Raw genomic sequence first — 26736 nt, forward strand, 5'->3', positions numbered from 1 at the left:
TCCAAAAAAGTGTGGTCTCTGGTATTTTTAAAGTACTTTCCTAATATTATCTCGTAACGAGGTTGTAGAAGGACTTTGCGTGTCGTCGTAAATTTGAGTAAATTTTACGAAAGTAACACATTTGTAAGCTTTTTGGTATAATTCACACATAATGGCTTCCGCAGAATGTGACAGAAGATACGAATAAATATGAGCCTTGAATAAAATAATATCATATTCACAGAAACAAAGTAAGATTTTATGTGCAGATTTCAGGAAAGATTGAAAGCTTCTAGAGAGAATTCGTACCAGGTACACTTTTGAATGTTAGTAAAGTGCAAAAAACCGAGGCGGAATCGCACACGTACGGTTTCGAACCATCAGACAAGGTATACCAGCCACTGTTGTGTGGCACACTGCAAGTTAATAACGGACTGCGCCATCTATATTATGTGATTTAGTAAATTCTTCTTTTCTTCTCTATTAAAATTAAATTTTTCGTGAACACATTTTAAATTATTTTATGTGATATAACCACAAATTCACTGTTTTCGGATTTTTTCCTTTACTTGTGCGATAAGGCTTACCTACCTACCAAATTTCATGATTCTAAGTCAACGGGAAGTACCCAGACACAACAGACGGACGGACATACAGACAGATAACACAGTGATCCTATAAGGGTTCGTTTCTTCCTTTTGAGGTACGGAACCCTAAAAAAAGATAACAACAAAAGAAAAGAACAGTAATTTGTTATGCAAGGCTGAAAAGTTGCTATTTGGCGCCACTGCTTGTATTGAATCCAGGGCGTAGCAAGGAATTCAAAAGCACGCGGCGCGAATAATTATGTAGCCGTGCGAAACACAAATTTTTCACCTCAGCACAGCGAGGAAAATGCAAGAAAAACAATATAAAAGTTTTTTCGTGCGCATTCTAAACAATATCCATTTTATTTGTTCTTGTTGTATGTTTATAATTGAACAAAATAAACTATATTGTTCATTTAATAAAACTAAAACGCACTAATTATTACGTAAATAATGACTGTAAGAACAAAACCGCGTTTCTGAACGTTTCATCGTGTAGTTTTGAAAAAAGGTGGAAAAAAGTTTTCGTAGACTCGCGAACCAAGCCATACTCAGTTCGTTTTTCGAAAATCATCTCACTCCTAGGACACATAGGTGGAAAAATTCCACGCAGTTTCCGAACGACAAAAAAAGCTAATTGTTAATCTATACAATATCAGTATGGTGACTGTCGCACCTAATTTCTTCTGCAGTTTTAGTAGTTACATAACATCTTTTCTATCTTAGAACATTGGGTAAACGTGGAAGACGACAGAACTTTAAACTCAGAGTGTTGTTGGCTGTGGGATCGATGCCATAATATAAAGTTGGCTTTCAATAGAGGCGGACGGAACTTAGAATAAATAGACCGTTGGAGTTTGTCCTACGTACTCAAAAAGGAGAATAAAATTGTAATCCATTATTAAAAATATTTTTTCTTATCAAATAATTTAGGAAAAAAGGCAAATTTTAAAGATACGCCCGTAACATTTTTCTGTGAATCTGACTTTTAAAATGGAAAATTTTATAATCAAGTCGGATTTTCTGGGAGTAGCTACTGCTCCAGTTCGCTACAGAAAATAGGAAACGTTATTTCCCCCTCACCGCTAATCTCGTATTTTTACTCGCAATAATAATTATCTCGAGGTTGATGATCCTTATAATTCTTGCCGCGAAAACATAAAAATGCTTTCGCTTGCTAATTAATAGAAAATATTAAAATATCTTTTGTAGGTTCGAAAATATAATTCTTGGAAAGAAAGATATCGGTAATTTACTAAGGATATATTTTTAACTTACTTTGATGTTTTATTAAAACTCACAAAGTAGGCAAGTCAGCTAAAACGTAAAAATATACAAGTTACTATTTATATTCTACCAAGTAATCGTTGAGAGAGAGATAGATGCCACATGAGTAGATAATAGATATCCATAATGCCCTGCACTCGAAATTATAGATGAGTTTATATACACATATGGTATACACCTGTCAGGCCTCATTTCGAGTAAAAGGTTAACCACCAAATCCAACTCGGCTGAGCAACGATCGGAAAGCTTTGAGATGTCTTATCATCGAAAACTCTTAGGGATTTTCTACGAGAAGTCATCTGAAACTCCGAATACCAAAGACTTCGAACAAAGCGTATTGCTAGTGATAATGGCTCTCGTCGGAAAAACTGTGGACCTCATAAAAAAGCTCAGGATCACGTGGGCGATGGAGAGAGCTACACTCGGAGTTTCTCTACGTGAAAAAATCAGTTACGAAAATAGCAGTAGAAAAACCAGAATAACTGACATAGCTCAACGCGTTGCGAAGCTGAAGTGGAAAAGGCCGGGGTACATAACTGATGAACATTAGGGACCTAAGGTGCTGGAGCGGCCCCTCGTACTGGAAAGCGCAGCTTTGTCAGTCCTTCCACTAGCTAAACACTCAATGTCAAACGAATCTCAGAAAATAAAATACCTATTCTTCATCCATACTAATATTATAAATGCGAAGGTGTGTCTGTCTGTCTGTCTGCTACCTTTTCACGGCCCAACAGTTTAACCGATTCTTATGAAAGGTACAAGGTTAGCTTATATCCCGGGGACGGACATAGGCTATTTTTTATCCCGGAAAATCAAAGAGTTCCCACGGGATTCCCAAAAACCCATCCGCTTGACAGATTTGTATGAAAGGTACCGAGGTAGCTTGCGTCCCTGTAATTGACATAGGCAATTATTATCCCGGAAAATCAAACAGTTCCCACGGGATCTTTGAAACCTAAATCCACGCGGACGCAGTCGCGGGCATACTCTAGTTAACAATAATAACTAGTTACAAAAAGACGAGGTATTAATCTTATTTCGTAGCTGGTTACGAAAATTTACCAATGGTGGACGGAACGGAATGGTGGATATGCGTTTCAGGTCATTTCAGATAGTCACTTTATCAACTGTCGGTTCAGCGCCATCTATTTTACAAGGAAGAAGATACTAAGTACTCGACCCAGCCGAACGAAAACCTGAAATAAAGGTTTTCATTTATTTGCTCCACTTTAACACACCATGTAGCGTCATGTTTTGTATGATGCTACAAAGATGACGCTATCGTGTTTTAAACATAAACTTGGTATACCGTACATATCTATGGGTATACCTCTTACTTGCTTTAAAGTAGTTCTAAAAACTAGTTATTAATATTGGAAATCAGTTGTATATATACTACTAGAACTACTTATATATTACTAGATGATTCCCGCGACCTTGTTCGCGTGGATTTAGGTTTTTAAATATCCCGTGGGAATTCTTCTATGTTTCGGGATGAAATATCCCATGTCCATGATATATCAGGGACCAAAAGCTTAATTTGCTATAATTCGCAAAACCAGACAACCACTCGACGTATGTTTTACCCCGACACCGGAGCATCCTCAGGAGATGTAGAGCTTTCAATCTCTACTTGCAAAGATAGAGATTAACTAATTTAAAAGAGAATTTCCAAAATTTTACATTTTTTAAGTTTAAACAGCACACACTTGCCAACAATATATCCAAAGATCGATTTCAGTATTTCAACTGTTGGTATTTGCTGTGATAGCTCAGATGCATTAATGAAAATTAGCGGTTAGGCTATTTCGAGCCATTGCATTTGCAACGCCAACTACGACACTGTGACACAATTAGGTTTACAAGAACTATAGAGTAGCTCCAATTGAGCTCCAAAAATAATATCATTGCACATTATACTCGCCAATCAATCGGATAATATGGTCCATCATACTAGAAAGTGATATTTGGAGTTAACACTAAAACATGTGGAAGGACGTGATAATATTATTCTAGTTTAAATTAACCCGAGTTAAAATGTACGTAAAATTAAAATGGCTACCTTGCTTCATCATAATGGCTTGTTTGTTTTACGTTCAAGGAGAAAAAACAATTGGTGAGTTTTACAACCGCATGTTTTAAAAAGATCAGTATGCTTGTGTTTGCTTACTTTGGAAAATGAAAACGAAATTCTAGCTAAAATCTGTCCTCAGTTATTATTGATTCTGTGATATCTCTAGATGGCTCTATATGGATGATAATGCTTCCGATTAAATTAATATTTTCAAAATAATTTAATGTACAGAAATCGTTCAGTTATCTTCATTAAAAGTATCGATAGATTTGTACAGTAGGTAATTTTAACGGTTCAACTAATTTTGCTACTTTTTTTCTAGGAGCGATTTGTGACGATGGAAGTTTTTTATTCGAGGCGGCCTTTAATGTGGCTATTACAGCAGCATCGGAAAATGAGGAAAGCCAATTCCAAGCAAACGTCGTGCGAACATCTCCTGGTGATATAATGGAAGCTGAAACGGCCATGTGCTCACTTTTAGAGGTACGCTAAATGTTAAACTAGCATGATTTTTTTGTTCAAAGTTCTTGATATTATAATTTATGATGTGGTCACGCTTTTCCGCATCTCTGTTTATTTGCAACTTGATCATCTTCAAGGCAATATAATTGGCAACTTCAGTGCATGCGTATTCCAACCTAAGACTCCAAATACTATATCCAAATATCTTTGCATCAGGCAAGACTATTTTCTAGCACAGGGCTATCTTGCATTTTATAAAAAGTTAATTAGAAGGAATTAATTCACTTTTTTTAGAATAATATCTACGGAGTATTTGGACCCAAAACCAAAAATGCGTTGCATCATGTCCAGTCTATTGCTGACTTTTTGGAAATCCCTCAGTTAATAGCTGAACCCGTTGAAACCCTAAATCGAAATTGGTCTGCTGTTAATTTATATCCGAATCACATCGCCTATTCACAGGTAATATTCGTGTTATTTGTTCTGCTTTTATATTTTGTTTTGTTTTTTATATTTTTATACTTTTTTATTTTGTGTCTTTCTATATCTCTTCTGCTGCTTTTGCATCCACGTGAAAAGTTACGCATGTTTCAGTCAGTATGTTCATTTAAAGTGTGCAAGAAACTATTCTATTTGTTATTTTTTCTGTAGATATTTGCTGATATAATTGAAATAAAGGGTTGGAAAGAGTTTACAATAATTTACGAAGGCGCTGAACACTTACCTTTCTTAGACAGTATAATTTCAATGCATGAATTAGATTCCGAACTCAAAATGTTAATAACAGTAGTACAGATGCCCGAAGGTGATGATTTCAGGTACATATTAATATTTATGAATAAAGTCAGTTAAAAAACTTCTCAACAGTTATATTTGTCTTTTTTAGATCCCAGCTAAAAACAATTAAAACTTCAGGTTCCGTTAATTATCTTGTAAGCTGTAGCATAGACAAACTACCGCTTGTATTAGAACAAGCACAACAGGTCGGATTAATGTCTGATGATCACAGCTATGTTATAATGGATCCAGATTTTCATACGATTGACATCGATCCCTATAAACATGGAGGATCTAATATTACGGGTAGGTGTATTTAACTTTAACTCTATCTATTCATATAGCTACAAATCATCTGAATTCCAAAATTTCTGATCAAAACTATTTTCTTCTCCAGGAATTAGATTTTTTGATCCTGAATTAGAACATATTCAGAATTTCATCACTTCTTTAAATGAACAGGTAAAAGAATTATCCGAGGGAAAAATTGAAAATGCAATAGAGAACAATGGTCTCCGATTTAACCTGGCGCTAGTGTATGACTCAGTGATCTTGTATACTTCAGCAATAAAGGCAATGGGTTTGGAGGAAGGCGCTGAGAATATAACTTGCGATAGCGATGAGAGTTGGACTTTTGGTTCCACTCTCATTAATCACGTGCGAACCGTAAGAACATCAATTTATTTCAATCTAAAATTAAATTGATAAAATGATTATATTGATTTTGAGCTATGTATGTTTCTTTAGATGGAACTTGACGGTTTGACCGGGATGGTGAAATTTGACGAAGAAGGCTTTCGTTCTGAACTAGAGGTTGATATTCTGGAAGTTATGGCTCATGGTTTCGAAAAGGTATGTTAGAAATCATACTATGATTCTGTGATATTTCTAAGTCGCAGTGATGATAAAAAAGTTTTTTTTAAAGATAGGATCGTGGACAACGGAAGATGGATTTGTTGAGTCCAGAAAAATTGTTCCTCCGGTGGAACAAGAAAAAAGTGAATCAATGAAAGGAAAACATTTCATAGTGCTTACAGCGTTGGTATGTTTAGGAAATATAATTTGAAATCAGATAGAATTAATGCATAATGTTTGATTATGTATAATTTCTTAAAATTTTATAGAGTGCGCCATACGGAATGCTAAAAGAGTCTTCAAAAAAATTAGAGGGAAACGATCGTTACGAAGGTTTCGGCATAGAAATCATCGAAGAACTGGCAAAGATGAATGAATTCAATTATACATTTGATATCCAAGCCGACGGCGTTTACGGATCTTATGACTCCAAAACTGGTAAATGGAATGGAATGATGGAGAAAATAATGGACGGTGTAAATAATATTTTATATCTATCAATCTGAAACATTTACATGAGTTTATGTACAGATAATGATAAAAAATTGCAAGTTTCAAATAACTTACTTTATTAATTAGGTATTCTTAATCTTAAATTTATTTTAGAGGGCAGATTTTGCAATAACCGATTTGACAATAACTGCAGCTCGTCAGAAAGCGGTTGACTTTACAAGTCCTTTTATGAACTTGGGTATCACTATATTATACAAAAAGCCCACAAAACAACCGCCCGACTTGTTCTCATTTATTTCACCGTTTTCATACCAGGTAAATAATAATTACTTTAAAAATGACTGCCGAAATCAACATAATTTTTTTTGATGGACAGACAAAATCGGTTCAAAATTATGTGACGCTGTAGCATGTGTATTTAACACTTTGATGAAGAAAATTTTTCTAGTTTCCTCTCAAAAAAAGATGGTATTACGGTCATTGTTCATCAAACTGGCCAAGTGTTGATTAGCAGATTTCATACATCTTTGAAAATATTATGGGGAACTCTCAGACATGCAGGTTCCCTCACGATAAAACAAGTGATACCTGATTTAAAACTCACATAGCTCCAAACATTCAGATTTTCGCGCCCAGGATCGAACTCCGAATAAATAGTTAAAATAAAATACCATCGATTCTCGGTAGGAACGGCAAACCAAACCAATGATAAATTATTCTGATGATTCAAAAGCACTTTAAAATAATGAAAATACCTTTTTATTTATAGTGATTTTTTGGTTCTAGGTTTGGGGTTATTTAGCAGGGGCTTATGTTGGTGTGTCGGCGCTTCTTTTCATTCTTGGACGATTTGCACCAGAAGAATGGCAGAACCCATATCCATGCATAGAGGAACCTGAAACTTTGGATAACCAATGGACTTTAGCGAACTCTTTTTGGTTTACTTTGGGTAGTGTTCTTACACAGGGATCTGAAATAGCACCTATGTTAGTTGATCTTTAAGTTTTGAGAATTTCACATCGATTATAGTGATTCCTTTTTTGTTTTATCCAAGTGGGAGATTCAGAGAGGAACTTTCCTCTCTGAATAGACCACAGAACTTTCTGAAGTTTTCGAGATTTCTTGACTGAATTGCACTTGTCTATCTGTCCGTCTGTCTGTCAGAACCTTATAGTTTCTAGCACGTTTCTAGCCAGTCAGTTTCTAGTAAGTCATAGGTATCCTGTAAATAAACAACAAATACTATTAAATCAACTACACATCAAATAGAAAAAAATCCTTGTAATAGTTTCACAGATCTACGCGATGCATCTATAAGGCACGAGGTCTTAATTAAAAACTTCGTGGGAACTCTGATTTACCGGGATAAAAAGTACCCCATGTTATAAGTGAGAAAGAATGTTTGTTTGTTGGTTTGTCCTTCAATCACGCCACTACGAAGCAACGGATTTTGGCATCTGTTGCTCGATAGTTAAAAACCTAAAATGTGATGGAGGGTACCTTTCATCCTAAAAAAGGATAAATTCCATAGGATTTAAAGAATTAAGTGAAGTGAAATGGATAAAAATATTCTTGATTGAAAATAATGTACTACTGTTATTTCAGTGCGATATCCACAAGGATGGCAGGTAGTATGTGGTGGTTCTTCACTCTAATAATGGTGTCTTCATACACAGCAAATCTTGCTGCATTCTTAACAGTGGAATCAAAGTTCTATGCGATAAAAAGTGTGTCTGATTTAGCAAATAATCCTTATGAAATCACTTATGGGGCGAAGAAAGGCGGTGCTACTTTCAGCTTCTTTAAGGTAACTTTCTTACATAATATCTCGTTTCTGTCTCATATAGTGTAAGGTTACTTTTAAAGTGTCCATCTGAGATTCAGAACGATATCGCATATTTTCGTTATTAGGATTGTGAACTGGATAATTAGATGTTGTGATAACAATCACACTCTAATTAAATTATATATTTTGCTATTAGTGTTTTTAGATTAAAACTCTCGGATAACCTCTACGCATTGAACCTGTGTTTTATGGTAGGTTTTGGGAGGACATTCCAATAATTCGAAAAAAATATTTAAGTAATACCTACTTTTCTGAGTGATGCTTAATAGATACTTACTCGTATAATTTATTACAAGTTTTTCGACTTGAGAGTAGTTAAAATATAATAAATGTTCGTTTTAAACATTTCAAACTATATACTTTAAAGTACGTTTTATTTTAGGAATCCGACAATTTACTATATCAGAAAATGTACCAATATATGGACGCACACCCAGAGCTGATGACACCTACTAACGATATCGGGCTTGAAAGGTGAGACTTTAATTGTTCATATTAGATGCTTTTCATATTACAATATCATTTATATTATGCAATAATTTCAAAACTTAATATTTAACATACGAAATAAATAAATACTTACAAAATATTTCTAGTAAATACCTATTTCTTATGAAAAAGGTTGATGAAACGTAAAATTACTTATATCTGTTTCATCATAACTGAAGAAAAAATCTTATATTGCTTGAAAAAATTAAAGCGTGATGATCTAAAAGGATATTGTGCTGTAGTGGATTGCTCTTTTTCATCTCTTTAATATCATCTCTGTCCATCTCCTTCATACAACTTTGCCCTATGACACATAATACATTTATTTGATTTGATATGACGATTTTATGAATACTTGTGTATTTTCTATGTAGGTACATACCTACTTCAAATATTCTGTAACGAGGAAAATTTAAGCTTATTTATTCTAGGGTCAAATCAGAAAAGGAAAATTACGCATTTCTAATGGAATCTTCATCAATCGAGTATTTAGTGGAGAGAAATTGTGACGTAGCACAAGTAGGTGGACTGCTGGATAGTAAAGGATACGGAATTGCCATGAAGAAGAGTATGTATCAAGAAATAACAGTATAACATTTTGCATTCAAACAGGTAATTTAAATATATAGTATTCACGATCTTATTTCTAGATTCACCATATAGGCAACCGATGAGCGAGTCAATATTGCAGTTGCAAGAACAAGGAAAAATAGCCAGGATGAAAGACAAATGGTGGAAGGAGAAAAGGGGAGGTGGCATATGTGCGGTAAAAAAGATTTTTTACATTTTTAAAACCATTTATTACGTTCTTACCTTTACTCATTCTGTATTTAAATAATCTATAGCAGATAATGCAACGGGAGTGGTACGATTTTATTGATCAATTATAATTAATTATGGCCCAAATTGAAAACCAGCGCTGAGAATCCGCCTCCTATTCGGGTGATTGGGGGCTTGATCCCAGTCACGCATTTTGTGACATTCGATTCTCAAGGTCTGACTAATTTTTTTTTTAAGGATGACGACGAAGGCAGCGGAGATGCTCAACCATTAGTGCTAGCGAATGTTGGTGGAGTATTCATCGTACTTGCGGCGGGTTCTGGTTTGGCAGCAATCTGTGCTTTTATCGAGATGATTTTCGATGTATGGCTAACATCGCATAGAGTAAAGGTAACCGAACAGTTAAAAAATTAAGGACACTATGGTTCGGTATCCACCAGAGAGGAGTTAGGCGGAGATATATTTAGCAGACCAATCAGATTACTGATATAGATGACGCGAAGACTAACAATAATCTGATTGGTCTGCTAAATACAATACATCTCTGCCCATCTCCGCTCTGGTGGATACTGGGCTTACTTTTGCCTAAAAAATGGAGAGCGAAGCTTTCAAGAACTTTCATTTAAAATTACATTGAGTCAAGGTTGAACAAACACAAAATAAATAACAAAATAATATATCGGTTTCAGGTACCATTCAAAGATGAACTGATCGCTGAACTGAAATTCATATTTAGCTTTAGTGGAGACGTAAAACCTGTTCGTCACCGAGAATCAACAGGAAGTGGGTCCAAAGAGTCAAAGAAAGAAGAAAACAAGGAAGGGGAAGATCCTGAATCACGCAGGGAAAGTGAAAACAGAAATGAAATAGCACCCTCACGGCATTCGGATAGATCTAGTCATTCCCACCATAACACTCACAGTAGAAGACAAAGTAATGCGATGCAGATAGCAAGATCACGCAAATATAGCAGACAGTATTCAAACAAGTCCCAATTAATACCTGAAAACTAAAAAGACAAAACGTAGATTTTATGATTGAAAACCAAAAAGACAAAACGTAGGTTTTATGATATATCTAAATAAATTATTCCTTTAAAATGTACTTACTGTATTTTTTTTAAACATTTTAGTCACGAAGTTGAAGTTCCATGGACATTAAAATGTTGACCCTGTACTAATAGGTAATGCTACACAAATTGTGTTGGTTGCAAGTATTAGACAAATATTTTACTTGCTATATTTTGATTTATTAGAAAGCTAGATAATGCCTGCAAACTAATCCGCGTACGTTTTGATTAAAAAAAACCATAGGAATTCCAGAAAAAAGTAGCCTGCATCCATCCCCAGTATGAAAGTTATCTCTGTACCAAAAATATGATGCCCGTTCTTCGGTATAAACTAAGTTTTTTAATAATCCCGTGGAAACTCTTTAATTTTGCAGAACAAAAAGTTTATGTCCTTCCCCAAGCTATCTTTTTGCCGAATTTCATAAAAATTGGGTATGGACCTTAAAAAGCTAGCAAAACAGACACGTTTTTGCATTTAGTTAAGGAGTGCTGACTCCTCAGTAGAAGGCTGCCGCCGCGCTGGCCGCTGGTGTGAGACCGCCGCCGCCAGCCGCTGTTGTCTTGCAGTGAAGCCGGTGGTGAATTGAAAGTCTTTCGGATGAGGTTTTGATTTATTGGCCGACTTTTACAATTATTACTTTATATTGACTTTAATTAAATTAATATAAAAATGATTCGCGGTTATAACGATTGCGAGGGTGAAGCGAGTTGGAGCTTCTACGCGACGCGTTCGTAGAGTTGCTTGTAGGACCGGAATGACGCTATTCCTGGGGGATGATATATTTATATGCAGCACCGCGTGGGTAGATTGGTGGGGTCGCTCTACAGTCACGTAGGCCTTGGAGCTTCTGGTATTCGTCACTAATGGATGTCTGGATTTTTGCTTATCGCTGCAATTTTGAGTTTTTGTACATTTACGCCGTCGCGACGATGGTGCCACAGATATGGTTCCCATGCTTTGTACTGATAAGCTGTGTGTCTGCGACATGTTGCATCTTTCTAGTGGTTACTTGGGAATAAGTTTATCTTTTAAAAGCTTTTAAAATGTTTTTGTTCATGTGGGTCTGTTTACGATCTATCCATTTGCGATGTCTGGTTTCTTGACTATTTATAAAATACTAGCTGTACCCGGCATGCGTTGCAATGCCACATGAAGTAAAGTGTTCCGTTGTATATTTTATTTATTGAAGTGCTTTTTTCTTCATATTAATATTTTTGTTTAATGGATTAGTAATTTAGTATGGATTTTGTTTATATTACCTACTGGCTACTGCAGTGTTGTAAAAGTTATGTTAGGTACAGCCTATTATAAAAAAGCTCTTATTAATAGTTTTGAGAGAAAAATTACGAACTGGTGCGATTTAAAATTAATGAGCAATGTAAAAGGACACGCGATATAAAGTTATAAATTTATGGCACAATTTGTCCAGTAAATGGAAATCCAGTGAAGGATCGTGGTCGCAGAGGTCGGCCGCTCGCCTGTCTCCGTTTCACAGTGGACACTATAGTAATGACCAATATATCATTCAGCGCTATGCAGATATCTTACAAGTTGAATATGAAATTTAAGCTTTTAGCTAGATTAGGATTGAACTAAAGCCATATGTAGTTTTATAGTTATAGATCGGACATTTTCTTGATTGAGAGTCTCGTGTTTTACCTTAAAAATTTTAGTTCAAGAAAAATATAATTCACCGCTGCACCATTAACAAATACAGTATGAACAGAGTTGAAATTCTGAAAAATGACCCAAGTAAATATTCATATTTTTTATGAATAAAAGAAAATATACCTACCTAATTACCTACTATAGTAAGTATTTTCGGAACTTGATTTTGCACCTTTACCTACATTTCACTTTATCTTAAAGGTCAAGAATATACATAGTTCCATTAGAGAAAATGATATAAACTTTATAAATAATATAAGAATATAGAAGATAGAATGTCTTCAGCTCTATAAATTGTGGGAAAAATATGATACTGAATATAGTACCTACTAGTGACCAAAAAAATCTTAAGTATAGATTGTTACAGTTATAATACGCTATCTTATATTTACGCAGTTTCAGAAGGTAACGTTACTTTTTTGGTTGCTTAATGGAAAATAGTCGTTAAAACAACAATTATACAAAAGAAACAATGTATTTATTAATCACGAATATTCGCGTCTTCTAGCAAACGCTATACTCATGGGTGAGTGTCTTGAGCTGCCATGAGAGTGATGAGTTCTGTGAGTGTCAGAGGACCTTTCTGATCGTAGCGAACGTAATGACATAAGCTCATCCTTTCTCTCTAAATCCACCTTTTCTGCATCCTCACTTGCTTCTCTTTGTGGTCGCTTCACTGGTTTAATGTCACCGCTGAATTTAAGTGCGAATTTCAATTCTTCTATTAGCTCGTACTTGAAAGTTGTCTGTGAAAACGAAACCAATGTTCTAATACCGTTGGCAATAACCATATTATTAGCCTTAGTCAAATAATTTGGATTTTAGGGAGACATATAATAAGTCCGATAGAGTAGTGTTTTTAAGGGTATGACATTTTGAATTTCATTTCACCTTCTAACCTTTGTGATAGGTATTATAAAACTCCAAAATATAGGCAAAATTCAAACAAATGTATTTTAAAAGGTGAGGACAAATTCGTATAACGCTTGTAACACATACGGGTAGCGACAAAGTCTACACTCTACATAGATATATATGGCACGGGGTTTACGCACATTTTGCCATCTTCGATCGGGCTTCAAAAAAAGATTCCGACGAATTGAGAACCTTTTCCTTTTTTTGAAGTCGGTTAAAATAGGGGAACGTTACCGGGGTAGTTGGATAGTATTAATTTGCAAAAATTAAAATGACACATTTTAAAATTTCTGGAATTGGTCCTTGGATCAGAGTAAGAATTATTTGTTTCTGGCTTTTAAATCCAAAGAAATACATACCTAAATCTATGGTTCATACTTACATTGTATTTGACCGAACGCTTAAACACTCCCCACATCATGTCAATTATGGCGATCACCAGACCAATAGGACATCCGACACCAAGCACCACAAAAGCTCCCAACATATTCTTCATTCCTAGCTGCTTTTGCTCTTTGTCTTGTTTTTTCTGTAAAAAAAGTTGACATTGGTAGAATCAATAGGTGATATCAGATGGTTCACTTATTATTCATTTCTGTCTCTCATTCAGCATTTCCCTTTGAATTAATTCAAACGTCTGAACACAATATAACTAAAAGTGACGAATGCAATTTACTAGTGAACTAATTTATACGAATTCCCTTCGAGACGAACTATTTCGAGACAATTTTGCTCGGCAATTCTAGTCGAATCTAGGCTTTGTCAAGACTTCACGCCTTGGCTCCAATTCACACAGCTGGTGTGCGTTGTGGTCAATGTGTCTTGATGGATGTTGTTATTAGGATATCCAAAATTATTAAGTAGGTAAATAATGATGCTATCTTCAAAAACATTAACCCAGTAGAGTATGGTAGTTATGCAGACAAAACACACCTCAGAAGTCTAAAAATCCGTGATTCAAACATTGTTTTTTTACTTACACCACATTTGCCACCATCTCTTTTTTCTTTCCACCAAATTTCTTTTAGTTTTTGTATTTCACCGCTCTCTTTTAGTTTTAGTAGTGCACTGTCAATATATCTTTTGTACGGTGACTCTGAAAAATAAATGAATACTTAGTGTTAAAGAAACTTAACTAAAATGACAGATCAAACTATTGCGTTTTTAGTCGCAGGGATATTGTGAAAAGTCGGCCACTTAGACTGTATTCTGATATGAAGCAATTTTAGGAATTCTATATCTTCCTATACTTCGATTAATGTAAATCCCAGGTACAGAAAATAAATATTCTATAAAATATATTATATTAAACTAGGTGATTCTCACAATTTCATCCGCATTGATTTAGGTTTTTAAAAATTTAATCGGAGATCTTTGATTTGCTGGGACAAAAAGTAGACTTTATTTGTCCCAGGGATGCAAGCTATCTCTGTGCGAAATTCCAACAAAATCAGTTTAAAAATGGGCCTTAAAAGGTAGATAGACAGACACACTATCGCATTGATAATAAATTATTATGGATAAATGTTCTTTAATAAATAATAATAAATAAAATTTGTATGGATAAATGTTCTTACTTTTTTTCATACCAATGCCGTAATTTTTAGAATCGAGCAGTTCGCCCACTTGGATTAAATCACAATGTCTCTCCTTAGTATATTCAATAGATGTGGATTCCATAAAAAATGCAAAGTTCCCTTTCTCTGTCCTGTACATAAAATATGGGATAGCTATTTAATAAATATAAGAAGTATTGAAAAAGCTAACAATTCATAAATATTAATATTAAAAAACACAACTGCCCTACCAAAAAATTAACTAAAAACGAAAGTTTTCCACATTTGAAAATGGTGCCATACAACCGCCATATTGAATTTTTTTTTCAAAAAATTATAGCGTCCTTTGGGATTCTAACGATACTCCAATCGAGCTATGAATAAGAGAAGCTTATTGCTATTTTGATCAGGCATTTAAAAGTTATGGTGGAAAAAAGAAAAAAATACATGGAGCCTGAAAACATTTCCCTCCTTTTTTGGGCAGGCGTGTCAAAAGAGTTACAAATCTTACTTTTCCACTCCAATGTCATTGTTTGACACAATCCAGCCTCTACGTTTCATTGTAGCGTGCATTTCGTTATATTTTGGATTCGTGGAGTACTGTGAGTAAAAAAGTAAATATGTAAGTAGTGGGTATATAAATCTATTCACACCACATACAGTGTGTTTAAAATGCGTCATCGGTAGGCATAGTTATAGTAGGTGACAGTAGTAAGTAACTAGTAGGTATGTGATTTTCAACGTTCATTATTCGTGCTCAAAATAGGGTGTTAGCTTTGAATATTTCGAAAACTTTTTAATGGATGATGAAAATCTATTGTGACTTTGAGCCATATTAAAATTAAAAACTTTTGATAACTTTTCATATTGCCAATCTTAAGCGCATAATATTATAAATTAATTATTTACTTATTCGTCATATATTAAGAGGCGTATCTTCGTCACTCGCTTCATACAAACGTAGTTCCAATTTCATTTGAATATTAAGCAACCAAAGTCCATGAAATTTTGTAGACATATTCTAGAAACTAATATCTATGTCTGTGGTTTTCCAGATTTCTGTTAAAATATTCGGTTCCAAAGTTACGCGGTCTTAAAAAATTTACATACAAATCTTTGAGCCCCTGTAATTTTAAAACTACATTATTTTAGAAAAATCTAAAACACCATAGACAGAGATATTAGTTTCTAGAATGTGTCTGCAAAATTTCATGGACTTTGGTTGCTTAATATTCAAATGAATTTGGAACTACGATTGTATGAAGCGAGTGACGGAGAGAGCCCTGTTAAAACACGGGAGATGACTATTAGGTATGGCTGCGTGATGTTGACATATCGCAATTAAATTTTATTAAAATATTTGTTACCTTGAAAAAATCAACGGTAGATCCATTTTCTTTAGCACCGTAAGCTATATGTTTTTGCTCGTACAGTTCGTCAACTGTTTGAAATGGCATTACATTTTTCTCTACTATTAGAAAGGCGACCAGTGTCCCCACATAAGAGGCGACCATGACCATTGTGAAGAACCACCAAACACTGGTTATGATGCGTGGGGCTAGTGCGCTGGAAGAAAAGTACAAAACTTACAAAAACTTTAATTACTTTTTACCTGACTGCGGCAAAGCCAAAAGGAAGGGTTATGATTTTGGCAGTCTATGTATGTATGTATGTATGTATGTATGTATGTGGGTATGTCGGTATACTCCTATAAATCATAACCCTTCCTTTTGGCTTTGCCGCAGTCGGGTAAAAAACCTTTTTATCACAGTGAGAAAAGGTAAAAAATTCAAATGAGATACGAAATGAAGTTTCGTGGCAGGACCAAAAGTAGCTTAGATTGAAAAAGTTTACTATCTATATTAAGTAAGTATATCTACTTACCAGAAATTTTAACATGTGCAATAAATAAATGTTTTAACACTTACATGGGGGCGATTTCTGATCCCTGTTGCATGACAGAACCGATGATGAGCCAAACTGAATTGGCCAAACTGAACTGGTTGCTTAACTCCTCGGGTTGCTCTACACAAGGCACGGGGTTCTGCCATTCCTTATTCGAAATACGACCAACAAATATCATGAGAACTCCAAGCCCGAGTTGTACAAGCACCATATAGTACCAAACCTGAAACATATTATACACAGACTCTAAGCTTTGCGGTTGCCTTTGATCGTGTCCTCTAACAAAATTTATGGATTATGGAAGTTTTAGAAGATCTAGCTTAGAATACAAAGATGTCTGTTTAATTTAAAAAATAAAAAGAAGCTAACGTGCAATGAACAACGGTCATACACATCTATAAACGTGCTACGCAGAGTACGACAAAGTTGTATATTGTCTCGCTTACTGTTTAATATATGCGTGGAGTCAATATACTCGACTGTATTGATAAGGAGAAACTGTAAAAGGCGCACCCATACATAATTAAAAAATATTCGATGTGTAAAGTGCAGAAAGTATTGTCATATACGTACCTCTTTAGAAAATACTGCCATAAAGGAAAACATTTCTGGAGGTTGTTTGCTAGGTTCCTTGTAAAGTATACTGATACCCAGACTCATAAATGGTGTGGAAAAATCGATTCCTTTCTGCCTTTCCTTTGTAATAGTAAGATCACAAATAGCAAAATCTGCTTTCTGAAAAGAATTTCGTAACCAGTTCCTGTAAGTTTACACCATATTTTTGCATGTGACCACCTCTTGAAGAGAGTCACAGAAGTACTAGCAGTTCCCCCGTACCCGCGATTTTTTCTCAAGGCAGGAGAAACTCCTCACGGATGTCAGTCAGTCTTTTGACTTACCCGACTTTGAACCGAAAGGTGACCTACAGACTGCAACTTACTGCTAAACGTCACCGCTCGGGATATGTCTTGTTTTAGCTTGGCACTGAAGTTTAATTTCAAGTTTTGTCGGCTTTTGCTAAGTCAAAAATAAATTCATTTGAAAATAAATTTTTAACCCCCGACCCAAAAAGAGGGGTTTAACGTATGTATCTGTGTATCTGTCTGTGGCATCGCAGCTCCTAAACTAATGAACCGATTTTAATTTAGTTTTCTTTTTTTGTTTGAAAGGTGGCTTGATCGAGAGTGTTCTAAATTAGCTATAATCCAAGAAAATCGGTTCAGCTGTTTGAAAGTTATCAGCTCTTTTCTAGTTACTGTAACCTTCACTTGTCGGGGTTGTTATAAATTCTTAATTTACACAAGTTATTTCAAACATTTTTCTCTTCTGAGTTTTTTCGCAATTTTCGAAAAACTGACAGAGATAAAAACGTCCGCAAAACGTTACATTTTGCTGTATCCAGCAGTCAGTTAAACCTAACCCAAACTACCATAAAACTCACATCTTCTCTAATTTTGTATATCATTCCAGTCCAACTTCCATTGTTTAATTTTCCGTAGTCCGCTTCCAATTCGAACTCGTAGTTAAATCCCAACATATCAGCCAATTTGCCTATTAGATCTATGGTAAAGCCTTCAAAGCGGTCGTTACCTTCCAATTTAAATATGGATTCTTTGATGAACCCGTATGGTGGAGTCTACAAAACAATATTCAAAAGTTGTAAAGCAGGCGTGTTACCGTGTTACTTTGCGGAAGTGTATGATATACAAGGTAGGTACTCATATAATTTACGCTTGATTTGCAGTAATCTGCTAAAACAGACAAAGCATTTGCATTAACAGGGCTCTCTCCGTCACTTACTACATACAATCGTAGTCGCAATTTCATTTGAATATTAAGCTACCAAAGTCCATGAAATGCAGACATATTCTAGAAACTAATATCTGTGCCTGTGGTGTTTTAGATTTTTCTAAAAATATGTAGTTTTAACATTACAGGGGTTCATAGATTTGTATGTGAATTTTTAAGACCGCGTAACTTTGAAACCGAATATTTTAACGGAAGTCTGGATAACCACAGGCATAGATATTAGTTCCCGGAACGTTTCTACAAAATTCCATTGAGTATGATTGGTTAGTATTCCAATGAGAGACGAAATACGTTTGTATGGAGCGAGTGACGGAGAAATCCCTCTTACGTTTTAGGAAAAGGCTGAAAAATCGCTCTAACAAAATAGGGATGGTTAGTCTTTTTGGAAATTTGTAAAAGGCGTTTACTTATGTTCTGCTAGCAGATGCCCGCGACTACATTCCCGTGGATATAGGTTTTTATAAATCCCGTGGGAAGTCATTGATTTTCTGGGATAAAAAGTAGCGCATAGGTAAATCCAGGGTATGATCTATCTCCATTCCAAACAACCAAATTCGTTAAGTAGTTTTTGCGTGAATCAGTATCAAACATCCATCTATACATACATTACATACATACAAACTTTCGCGTTTATAATATTAAGCTAGGATACAACGGTCAAAAAGTTATTCTATTTTCTTTAAATCTTACCGTAGCAATGAGAACCTTGAACGTTTTGTTTTTCATTATCGTTTCTTCTCCTATTTCAGTGGCTAGTATTTTGGACCTTGAGATAATAAGTTTGTCACCATCCCATGTTCCTATCTGGAAAATAATAATAAAACGTTAAATATATTTTTTTAATAGGTTGTTTTTTTAGTTCTTATAGAGATAGAGCCAGCGTGTGCCAGGCCTTCGTTATTTTATAAAAGCTGGAAGTTTCTCTGCGTATTGTCCCCAACACAGGGACGAACGATCAGCGACTATGAAGTTTGGATCGGCTTATGTATGTAGCTTCGGATATCTTACGTCAAAGTATAAAGTCTATTTTTTTTATATTTTCTTCGGAAGTTTCACTTTGTAACCCCCCGCCAGACACCTATAAACTTTTAAACTTTAAGGGCATCTGGCAGGCGGGAAGACAATGCACGCAATACGAGGAGAAATTTTAAGCTTTTATAAAATTACAAAGGTCTGGCATGCCCTGGCTCTTAGTCCATTAAACTTAAAGATGTTTGACGATCGACCGCGTAGTGGCGGCGCTATGATCTTTTAAATGGGAGTGGTTAGCTCCGGCTGAATTTGTAACAAATGTGGGAGCTTTGTTTACCCCGCAATTAAGGGGTTCTATATTATCATACCCTGAAATACGGAGTAACCCGTTTTTTAACCCCGATCCAATAGAGGGGTGTTATAAGTTTGACGTGTGTATCTGTGTATCTATGTATCAGTCTGTGGCATCGTAGCTCCTAAAAGAATGAACCGATTTTGATTTAGTTTTTTTCGTTTGAAAGGTGGCTTGATCGAGAGTGTTCTTAGCTATAATCGAAGAAAATTGGTTCAGCCGTTTGAAAGTTATCAGCTCTTTTCTAGTTTTCTTATAGAGGTTTTTGTGTCGGGCTTTTTTTAAATTTTGAGTTATAAACTAAGCTTACGGACTGATTTCCGGCAGGGGTCAATTCTAAGACATCAACGATCACTTTATTTCTTTGCCCGAATCCATCAAAATTCAATGATTTCGTCAGACCTTCTGATTTGCTCTGAAATAAATATAGCTTTTGTTTATATAGAATAATTAATAAAGAAAACACATTCAACGGAAAAGGATTTTCATGTTCAGCTATGTTTTTAAACCTAGCAGCTAAATACTGGAATGGATTTTAACACTTATTATTACGAGCGCTTCATATGCTATGTGGCTGTATCCATAGCCTGTGTCAGTGGCATCTTGTTGATTTCAAGATTGATTGCTCTTACTTAGAATTTGATAAAAAAAAAAAATGTTAAGTGACTAATATTCCCCTTTCCTCTCCAACTAAGCGTCAGGCTTGTGCTAGGAGTAGGTAAGACAATAGTGCAACGGGCGGGGTTTTAACCGTCGCCTTTCGGTTTTTAGTCCACTCCTTTACCGGTTGAGCTATTGAGGCTCTTACTTAAAATACTTACAGTCTTCATAAAGTTAAGTAACGTCGAACCATAAGCCCATGATCCGTACTGTTCACAATCGAGTTCTTGTGTGGTTACATTGACTTTGTACAATGCATCCGATAACATCAATACAGCGTCGTAAATGAGAATTTCTTCAGTCCTAAGGTTTTCCGCTTCTAAAATATTTGCCGATTCTGCATTGAATGAGCTTGTGAAGTCCCATAGTCGGTTATTGCTTTTCAATGTTATTAATCGAAATCCTGAAAAAAAAAAATTCTTTCATTTCATTTCATTCATTTGCATATTTTTAGTCTGTATATATTGCTGTGGATGAAGTTGCGGGCATCATCTATTTGGAAATTAATTCTATTTGGAAATTAAAAAAATGTAAACCGTTGCAATGTGTTCTTAGAATCCTCCACAGCTAAGTAAATTTAGATTATTTAGACAATAATAAAAATTTATGAATTAAATGATTGTTATCATTTTAAGAACTTCAAGTCAAGAGTGAATCCTAGGAAAGTGCGCTCCATCTTAGGCTGCATCATCACTTGCCAGCAGGTCTGATTGCAGCCAACCGCTAGTCTATATATTAAACAAAAACCTTACCAGTCATGTTAACTCCACCATATCTATATCGGCTTAAGTCCAGAGCAAACAAGTCAGGCGAAACAAATATGTACGAATGTTCATCAGACATTAAACTAACTTGCTGTGCCTGACTCAGTATTGGTTCCAAGTAAGCCGAAGGACAATCTACTACAAAATTAACGTAGCCACTTTCTTTTGCTTCTGTCAAAACATCTCTGTAACACAAGTGTAAATTAAAAATTTAGAACACGCCCTACAAGTGAAGGTTACAGTAACTAGAAAAGAGCTGATAACTTTCAAACGGCTGTACCGATTTTCTTGGATTATAGCTAAAACACTCTGGATCAAGCCACCTTTGAAATAAAAAAATTAAATTAATATCAGTTCATTAGTTTAGGAGCTACGATGCCACAGACAGATACACAGATACATACGTTAAACTTATAACACCTCTCTTTTTGGGTCGGGGGTTAAAAATACAGTAAAGTGTACCTGTAATCCTCACCGCTTAGTTCTCTCACGGTGATAGTAAACAAGTCAGCTTGGGTGCTCATCTCTAACAGTTTGTACACATTTGACATGCTGTATCCCTTAACGTACAGAAGCGTAAATTCCTTCCACTCTTTTTTTGTCACCAGTTGTGTCAGCAACTGTAAAAAAATTATAGTAAGGAAATAGGTATTTATTTTACTATTGTCTCTGAAAATTTACCTATTACCCTTAACGCTCTCATATAATCGATTGCAGATAAATAAACTGATTGCAGATAGCCTAGAAATATCAAAAAAAAATACTAGATAATGCCCGCGACTTTATCTGCGTTGATTTAGGTTTTTATAAAAATCCCGTGGGAACTCTTTGGTTTTCCGGGACGCAAGCTTCTGTACCTTTCATATAAATACGTTAAACGGAAGGACCTTTAAAAATCCCCTGGGAACTCTTTAATTTTTCGGAATAAAAAGTAGCCTATGTCCGTCCCCTTGATGTAACCTAACGCTGTATCCATATTTCATCCAAATAGGTTAAATTGTTAGGCCGGGAAAAGCTAGCAGACAGACAGACGCACTTTCGTTTTTATAATATTAAGTGTGAAACAAACTAAAAAGAAAACTCACATTATTAAACGCTATAGGACTTGGATATAAGTTGATAAGTGTCCAATCCAGCGTATAAAACTCATTTTGCTGGATGGTTATCAGCGGAATCTCCAACGTGTCGCAGAGGGCTTGGATCAGTTCTGTCGCTTGTCCTCCCACGCCGTCGATGATACCTACCACCCCAGCCTGAAAATTGGAATAAAAGTTACACAAAAATTGGAAAAAGTTAAATATATAACAGTACTACCGAGACTTCGTCCGCGTGGATTTAGATTTTTAAAAATCTCGTGGGAACTCTGCTTTCTGGGATAAAAATTTGCCTATAATTTCCGGGACGCAAGCTACCTCTGTACCTTTCATATAAATCGGTTAAACGGATGGGTCTTGGGGATCCCGTGGGAACTCTTCGATTTTCCAGGATAAAAGTAGCCTATGTCCGTCCCCGGGATGTAAGCACTCGATACTTTACATCAAAATTGGATAAACTGTTAGGCCGTAAAAGCTAGCAGACAGACAGACACACTTTCCCATTTGTAATATTAGTATGGATTTGATTGTTTGTCTGCGATTTATAAAACTGCCGATTATCATTATTATAAGATTACAAGTTATCAAAACCTACTTTTTAAATAGGTGTACCTACTGGATGATGCCTGCGACATCGTCCGAAATGAAATTAGGTTTCAAAAAGTCATCCTAGAACTCCTATATCCGTCTCCAGGTTGCAAACTCTCTATCTTTGTACCAAATAGAGGTAAAAAAAACCATGGGTAGACTTTGAATTTCCGGGGGAAAAAGAGTAGCCTATGTCCATACCAAGGATGTAAGCTAATTCTGTACAAAACATTAAAAGCTATTAAAAGGATGGGACGTGAGAAGATAGCAGACAGACACACAATTTAGCGTTTACAATATTGGTATGGACTAGGAAAGTATGGATTCCAAAGAAGCACACATCCCTATTCCCTATCGAACATATTTTGCTCCCGATTGCAATACGAATCGGGATGATCAATGCCAAATTCTGTGACTAATGACGAGTAAGGAATTGCTGTTTACACAAAGATGTAAGGCTCAGAATATTATATAATGGCAGATGATTTTACGATTAAATAAATAATATGAAACGCTGGCGAACAAAACGATGTAATTGCACCAAATTAAATACAGGAGGAAAAAATACTGAATGAACTCTGTTGAAACTTTACTGTAATTGAATCAGAATCACGAATTTTGCACTCAACTTTAGCACAGTTTTGACAGTTTTGATTAAAAATGAGTTCGAGTTTGGATTCAGTGGTCAAAATCATGAACTTTGGGTTCAATTTTAGCACAGTTTTAGGCTATTTGGCTTGGAAAAGTATTTTGATCATAAGTTTAATTACACCGTTTTGATTGCCAGCTACTCATACTGTTATAGATATAGATAGGATAAAACACAATAGGTAAGCTTAAATACTTGCCTTCGCAAACTCACAGACATGATCGCTTATATGAAGAAAATCTCCTGTTTTAGGAACCTCCGCTACTAACGTGTTGAATTCGAAAGTTTTAGCGCTTACATTGAACGCTTGTTTCAGATCTTCTGCGTCTTCATAAAATATGCCCCCTGGAATATATTTTCTTTAGTAACTTATATCTTTAGTAATAATTATTAACCCCCGACCCAAAAAGAGGGATGTTATAAGTTTGACGTGTGTATCCGTGTATCTGTGTGTCTGTGTATCTGTGTATCTGTGTATCTGTCTGTGGCATCGTAGCGCCTAAACGAATGAACCGATTTTAATTTACTTTTTTTTGTTTGAAAGGTGGCTTGATCGAGAGTGTTCTTAGCTATAATCCAAAAAAATTGGTTCAGCCGTTTAAAAGTTATCAGCTATTTTCTAGTTTTCTTGTAGAAAAGAAGGTTAGATAACCCTTAGGTTCATAATATTCAAGTGTCAATCTTGGTGTCAATTGACAAATGTCAAGCTGTTAAGATGGACGTTGCCTAGATATACATAATTATTTATTTGAAAATGATTTGTCGGGGGTGTTGAAAATTTTTAATTTACACTTGTTGTCAATGCATAAGTCACACATGTTTTCAAGAAGCTACAAAGTACGAACCATACCACTGGATACAAAAAATTAATTATTTGTCTTAAATACCTGCCTATGGAGTGACTGTTCTATGTACCTACAGGATACGTTTGCTATGGACAAGATAACAAAAATACCTAGATACGTCGAAAGAAAAGTTAGAATGCTTTCTAGTATTCGGTTAAGAGACCCAGCACCGGCTCACTACTGAACTTATTGGCCTCCTTTCAGATTGACAAGGGTTTGACCATAGTCTACCACGCTGGCCAAATGTAGATTGGATAAGAAACATCTATACTACTTTATTCAAAAAAGTAATAGGTATGTCTTCCATTAAATACATACCAATAGTAAAACGTGGTTCTGAAATAACACATGCCACTATCATCACTAATATAAATAACACTTTCACAATCATTTTCAACTATAATGGAACATTTGATTGAATATAACACTCGGCGCACTGAAAATTATAAGTAGTGCACTTTAAAATAATGTTGAATTAAAAATGCCATCATATTTTACGAGTTTACATTACGGAATACAATGAATGAAGAGTGAAGAGGCGATCGGGGTCTTTCGTAAATCTAATCTCGTAATAAACGTTCAAAGCTTAGACCGACGGCCGATAATGTGTTTAGATTTTGGGATACCGGCGCGACAAGCCGACAACGAACGGAGTCAGAAATAATCTCGCGACTAAAATAGGTCGAGATTTCCCGCAAACGACATACTTCCCTTGAATGCCGTCTGAGAGTTTTGGGATACTGATGACCAACATCTGGGTGTGACGATTATTTTGATTGGGAACTTGCTCGCAAAAGCTGACCCAAGATTGGCGCTTATTTATCTCAACGGTTAAGCCTGTCTATAGTCGTATTCCTCATTACTGAGGGTCGTGACCCCTTTCTATTAATCCTGTAATGGTAGGAGTTTTCTTGGGATACTAATGTGGTGGGTTCCCAGATCCTTCCGCACACAACTCGGCTAAGACAACTTTCAACTGTTAGTTTAATTTACAGTTATAATAAGATGAGCGATAATAACCGGGATGGCTTAACGTGCTCTCCGTGACACGGAGGAACCGAGAAGGCCAAATTCGGACCTCTGAAGTCGGTCACCCATCCAGTTACCGACTTGGTTCAACGTTGCTAAACAATCACAATCAATTGATATGCGTTGTCACAACTAAGCCATATATGTCCCTCAAGCCTAGCTAGCTAGGCCATTATTATTAGCAGGTATATATTTTTGTAAATATTATTTTTTAGTGATAAGTTTTTATGTAATTTATTTTCTCTAAATACTATAGCACTGGTGGTCTTATTAAATATATATTTTATGGAAAATAACCCGAGGCGAGCCATTTTGAATAAATTGATCGTATTCGGTTTGCCTATTCAAAAAACACCTGAGACTCACACAGTGATTCATGACGAAACGTATAAAACTATAATACAGTTTCTATTTCTACCATAAATGAAACTAAGTAAATGTGTAGATCGAAATCCAATTTTGCAAATAATTCGTATGCACGACTGTGAACACACATTGACTCATTGTGCGTGCTCTACGCTGAGGACTCTGACAAGCTTGCAAAATATATATTTTTACCTGAATGCGGAGATGAGAAGAAAGGTAATTTTTTCACCATGTATGCAAGCAAGTATGTAAATACTAGATAATCCCCACGATTTCATCTGGATTTAGGTTTTCTTAGGCAATTTTAGGTCTAGGCAATGCGCGGGGCTGCAATTGCTTGTATAGTATGGAATATTATTGTAAAATGAACAATTGAAAAGAGCAACCGCCGAGTTTCTCGTTGATTCTTCTCGGTAGGGACGGTATTCCGAACCAGTGGTAAATTATTTAACGATTCAAATGCACTTGTAAAACTTTATTTGAATAAAAATCTATTCTATTCTATTCTTAAAAAATCCCGTGGAAACTCTTTTTAGTTTTTTAGGTCAGGACACAAATTATAAACTTACGCCATGTAATATGAATGTAATAATATGTCCATGGTATGTAATGTGTGTCATTGACAATAAGCAAATAATTTTAATCCAAATCTAATATAATAAGTCAATCGATTCAAATAAATCGCTCGAGACTACTTGTCTTGGCTTTAGCAAGGCAATAACGCAAAGTGAGTAGCAAGTTTATGCGCTCCCTAAATAGAAGTCAAATGGAAATTCACAATAGTACCGATGAAATCCTATAAAATGTTTACGACGAACATTTCGAAAACATACGAGAAAAGATGGACATAATATAGCCTTTGACATACTTACTGGAAGATTAATAACAGATGAGTTCAGCAATTA

General features: G+C 35.4%; 2 protein-coding genes across 6 annotated transcripts; one reads left to right on the forward strand and one right to left on the reverse strand.

Moving 5' to 3' along the window:
• Positions 1–3666: 3666 nt before the first annotated feature.
• Positions 3667–10693, forward strand: LOC123870524 (glutamate receptor ionotropic, kainate 2-like). 3 transcript variants are annotated; one of them, XM_045913864.1, is made up of 17 exons: positions 3667–3969; positions 4250–4410; positions 4684–4851; positions 5041–5207; positions 5276–5472; positions 5564–5832; positions 5914–6018; positions 6092–6208; positions 6291–6497; positions 6628–6789; positions 7261–7460; positions 8080–8281; positions 8703–8794; positions 9241–9377; positions 9460–9575; positions 9827–9979; positions 10279–10693. In XM_045913864.1, exons 1-17 carry the CDS (start codon positions 3891–3893, stop codon positions 10600–10602), a joined length of 2856 nt encoding a protein of 951 aa, XP_045769820.1. In that variant the 5' UTR covers positions 3667–3890; the 3' UTR covers positions 10603–10693. The 3 variants fall into 3 exon arrangements, with proteins under 3 accessions (XP_045769820.1, XP_045769821.1, XP_045769822.1); XM_045913865.1 differs by lacking the exons at positions 3667–3969; positions 4250–4410; positions 5041–5207 and having other exon boundaries at positions 4730–4851; XM_045913866.1 differs by lacking the exons at positions 3667–3969; positions 4250–4410; positions 5041–5207 and having other exon boundaries at positions 4730–4851; positions 5629–5832.
• Positions 10694–12718: 2025 nt separating this feature from the next.
• On the reverse strand, positions 12719–25143 carry LOC123870527 (glutamate receptor ionotropic, kainate 2-like). Of its 3 annotated transcripts, XM_045913873.1 has the most exons (17): positions 24755–24872; positions 23791–23936; positions 22346–22513; positions 21723–21880; positions 21249–21445; positions 20658–20899; positions 20147–20251; positions 19203–19316; positions 18145–18339; positions 17277–17438; positions 16727–16926; positions 16166–16364; positions 15310–15398; positions 14820–14950; positions 14223–14338; positions 13625–13771; positions 12728–13073 (listed from the first exon to the last, which is right to left on the reverse strand). In XM_045913873.1, exons 1-17 carry the CDS (start codon positions 24825–24827, stop codon positions 12813–12815), a joined length of 2703 nt encoding a protein of 900 aa, XP_045769829.1. In that variant the 5' UTR covers positions 24828–24872; the 3' UTR covers positions 12728–12812. The 3 variants fall into 3 exon arrangements, with proteins under 3 accessions (XP_045769831.1, XP_045769829.1, XP_045769830.1); XM_045913875.1 differs by lacking the exons at positions 23791–23936; positions 24755–24872 and adding an exon at positions 23434–23486 and having other exon boundaries at positions 12719–13073; XM_045913874.1 differs by lacking the exon at positions 23791–23936 and having other exon boundaries at positions 12729–13073; positions 24755–25143.
• Positions 25144–26736: the final 1593 nt, after the last annotated feature.

Source organism: Maniola jurtina, chromosome 12 (genome assembly GCF_905333055.1).
Source record: "Maniola jurtina chromosome 12, ilManJurt1.1, whole genome shotgun sequence".
NCBI classification, from domain to species: domain Eukaryota; kingdom Metazoa; phylum Arthropoda; class Insecta; order Lepidoptera; family Nymphalidae; genus Maniola; species Maniola jurtina.

What these genes read in the sequence shown, in the direction of transcription:
- LOC123870524 (XM_045913864.1), top strand. Translation starts at nt 3,891, where the DNA reads ATGTACGTAAAATTAAAATGGCTACCTTGCTTCATCATAATGGCTTGT. An exon ending in TGGAGAAAATAATGGACGGT is followed by an intron (nt 6,498 to 6,627) that starts GTAAATAATATT and finishes AATTTATTTTAG; the next exon opens with AGGGCAGATTTTGCAATAAC. An exon ending in AACGATATCGGGCTTGAAAG is followed by an intron (nt 8,795 to 9,240) that starts GTGAGACTTTAA and finishes TATTTATTCTAG; the next exon opens with GGTCAAATCAGAAAAGGAAA.
- LOC123870527 (XM_045913873.1), bottom strand. Translation starts at nt 24,827, where the DNA reads ATGATTGTGAAAGTGTTATTTATATTAGTGATGATAGTGGCATGTGTT. An exon ending in ATGTCTGTGAGTTTGCGAAG is followed by an intron (nt 22,514 to 23,790) that starts GCAAGTATTTAA and finishes TCCAATTTTCAG; the next exon opens with GCTGGGGTGGTAGGTATCAT. An exon ending in GTCCTATAGCGTTTAATAAT is followed by an intron (nt 21,881 to 22,345) that starts GTGAGTTTTCTT and finishes ATTTTTTTACAG; the next exon opens with TTGCTGACACAACTGGTGAC.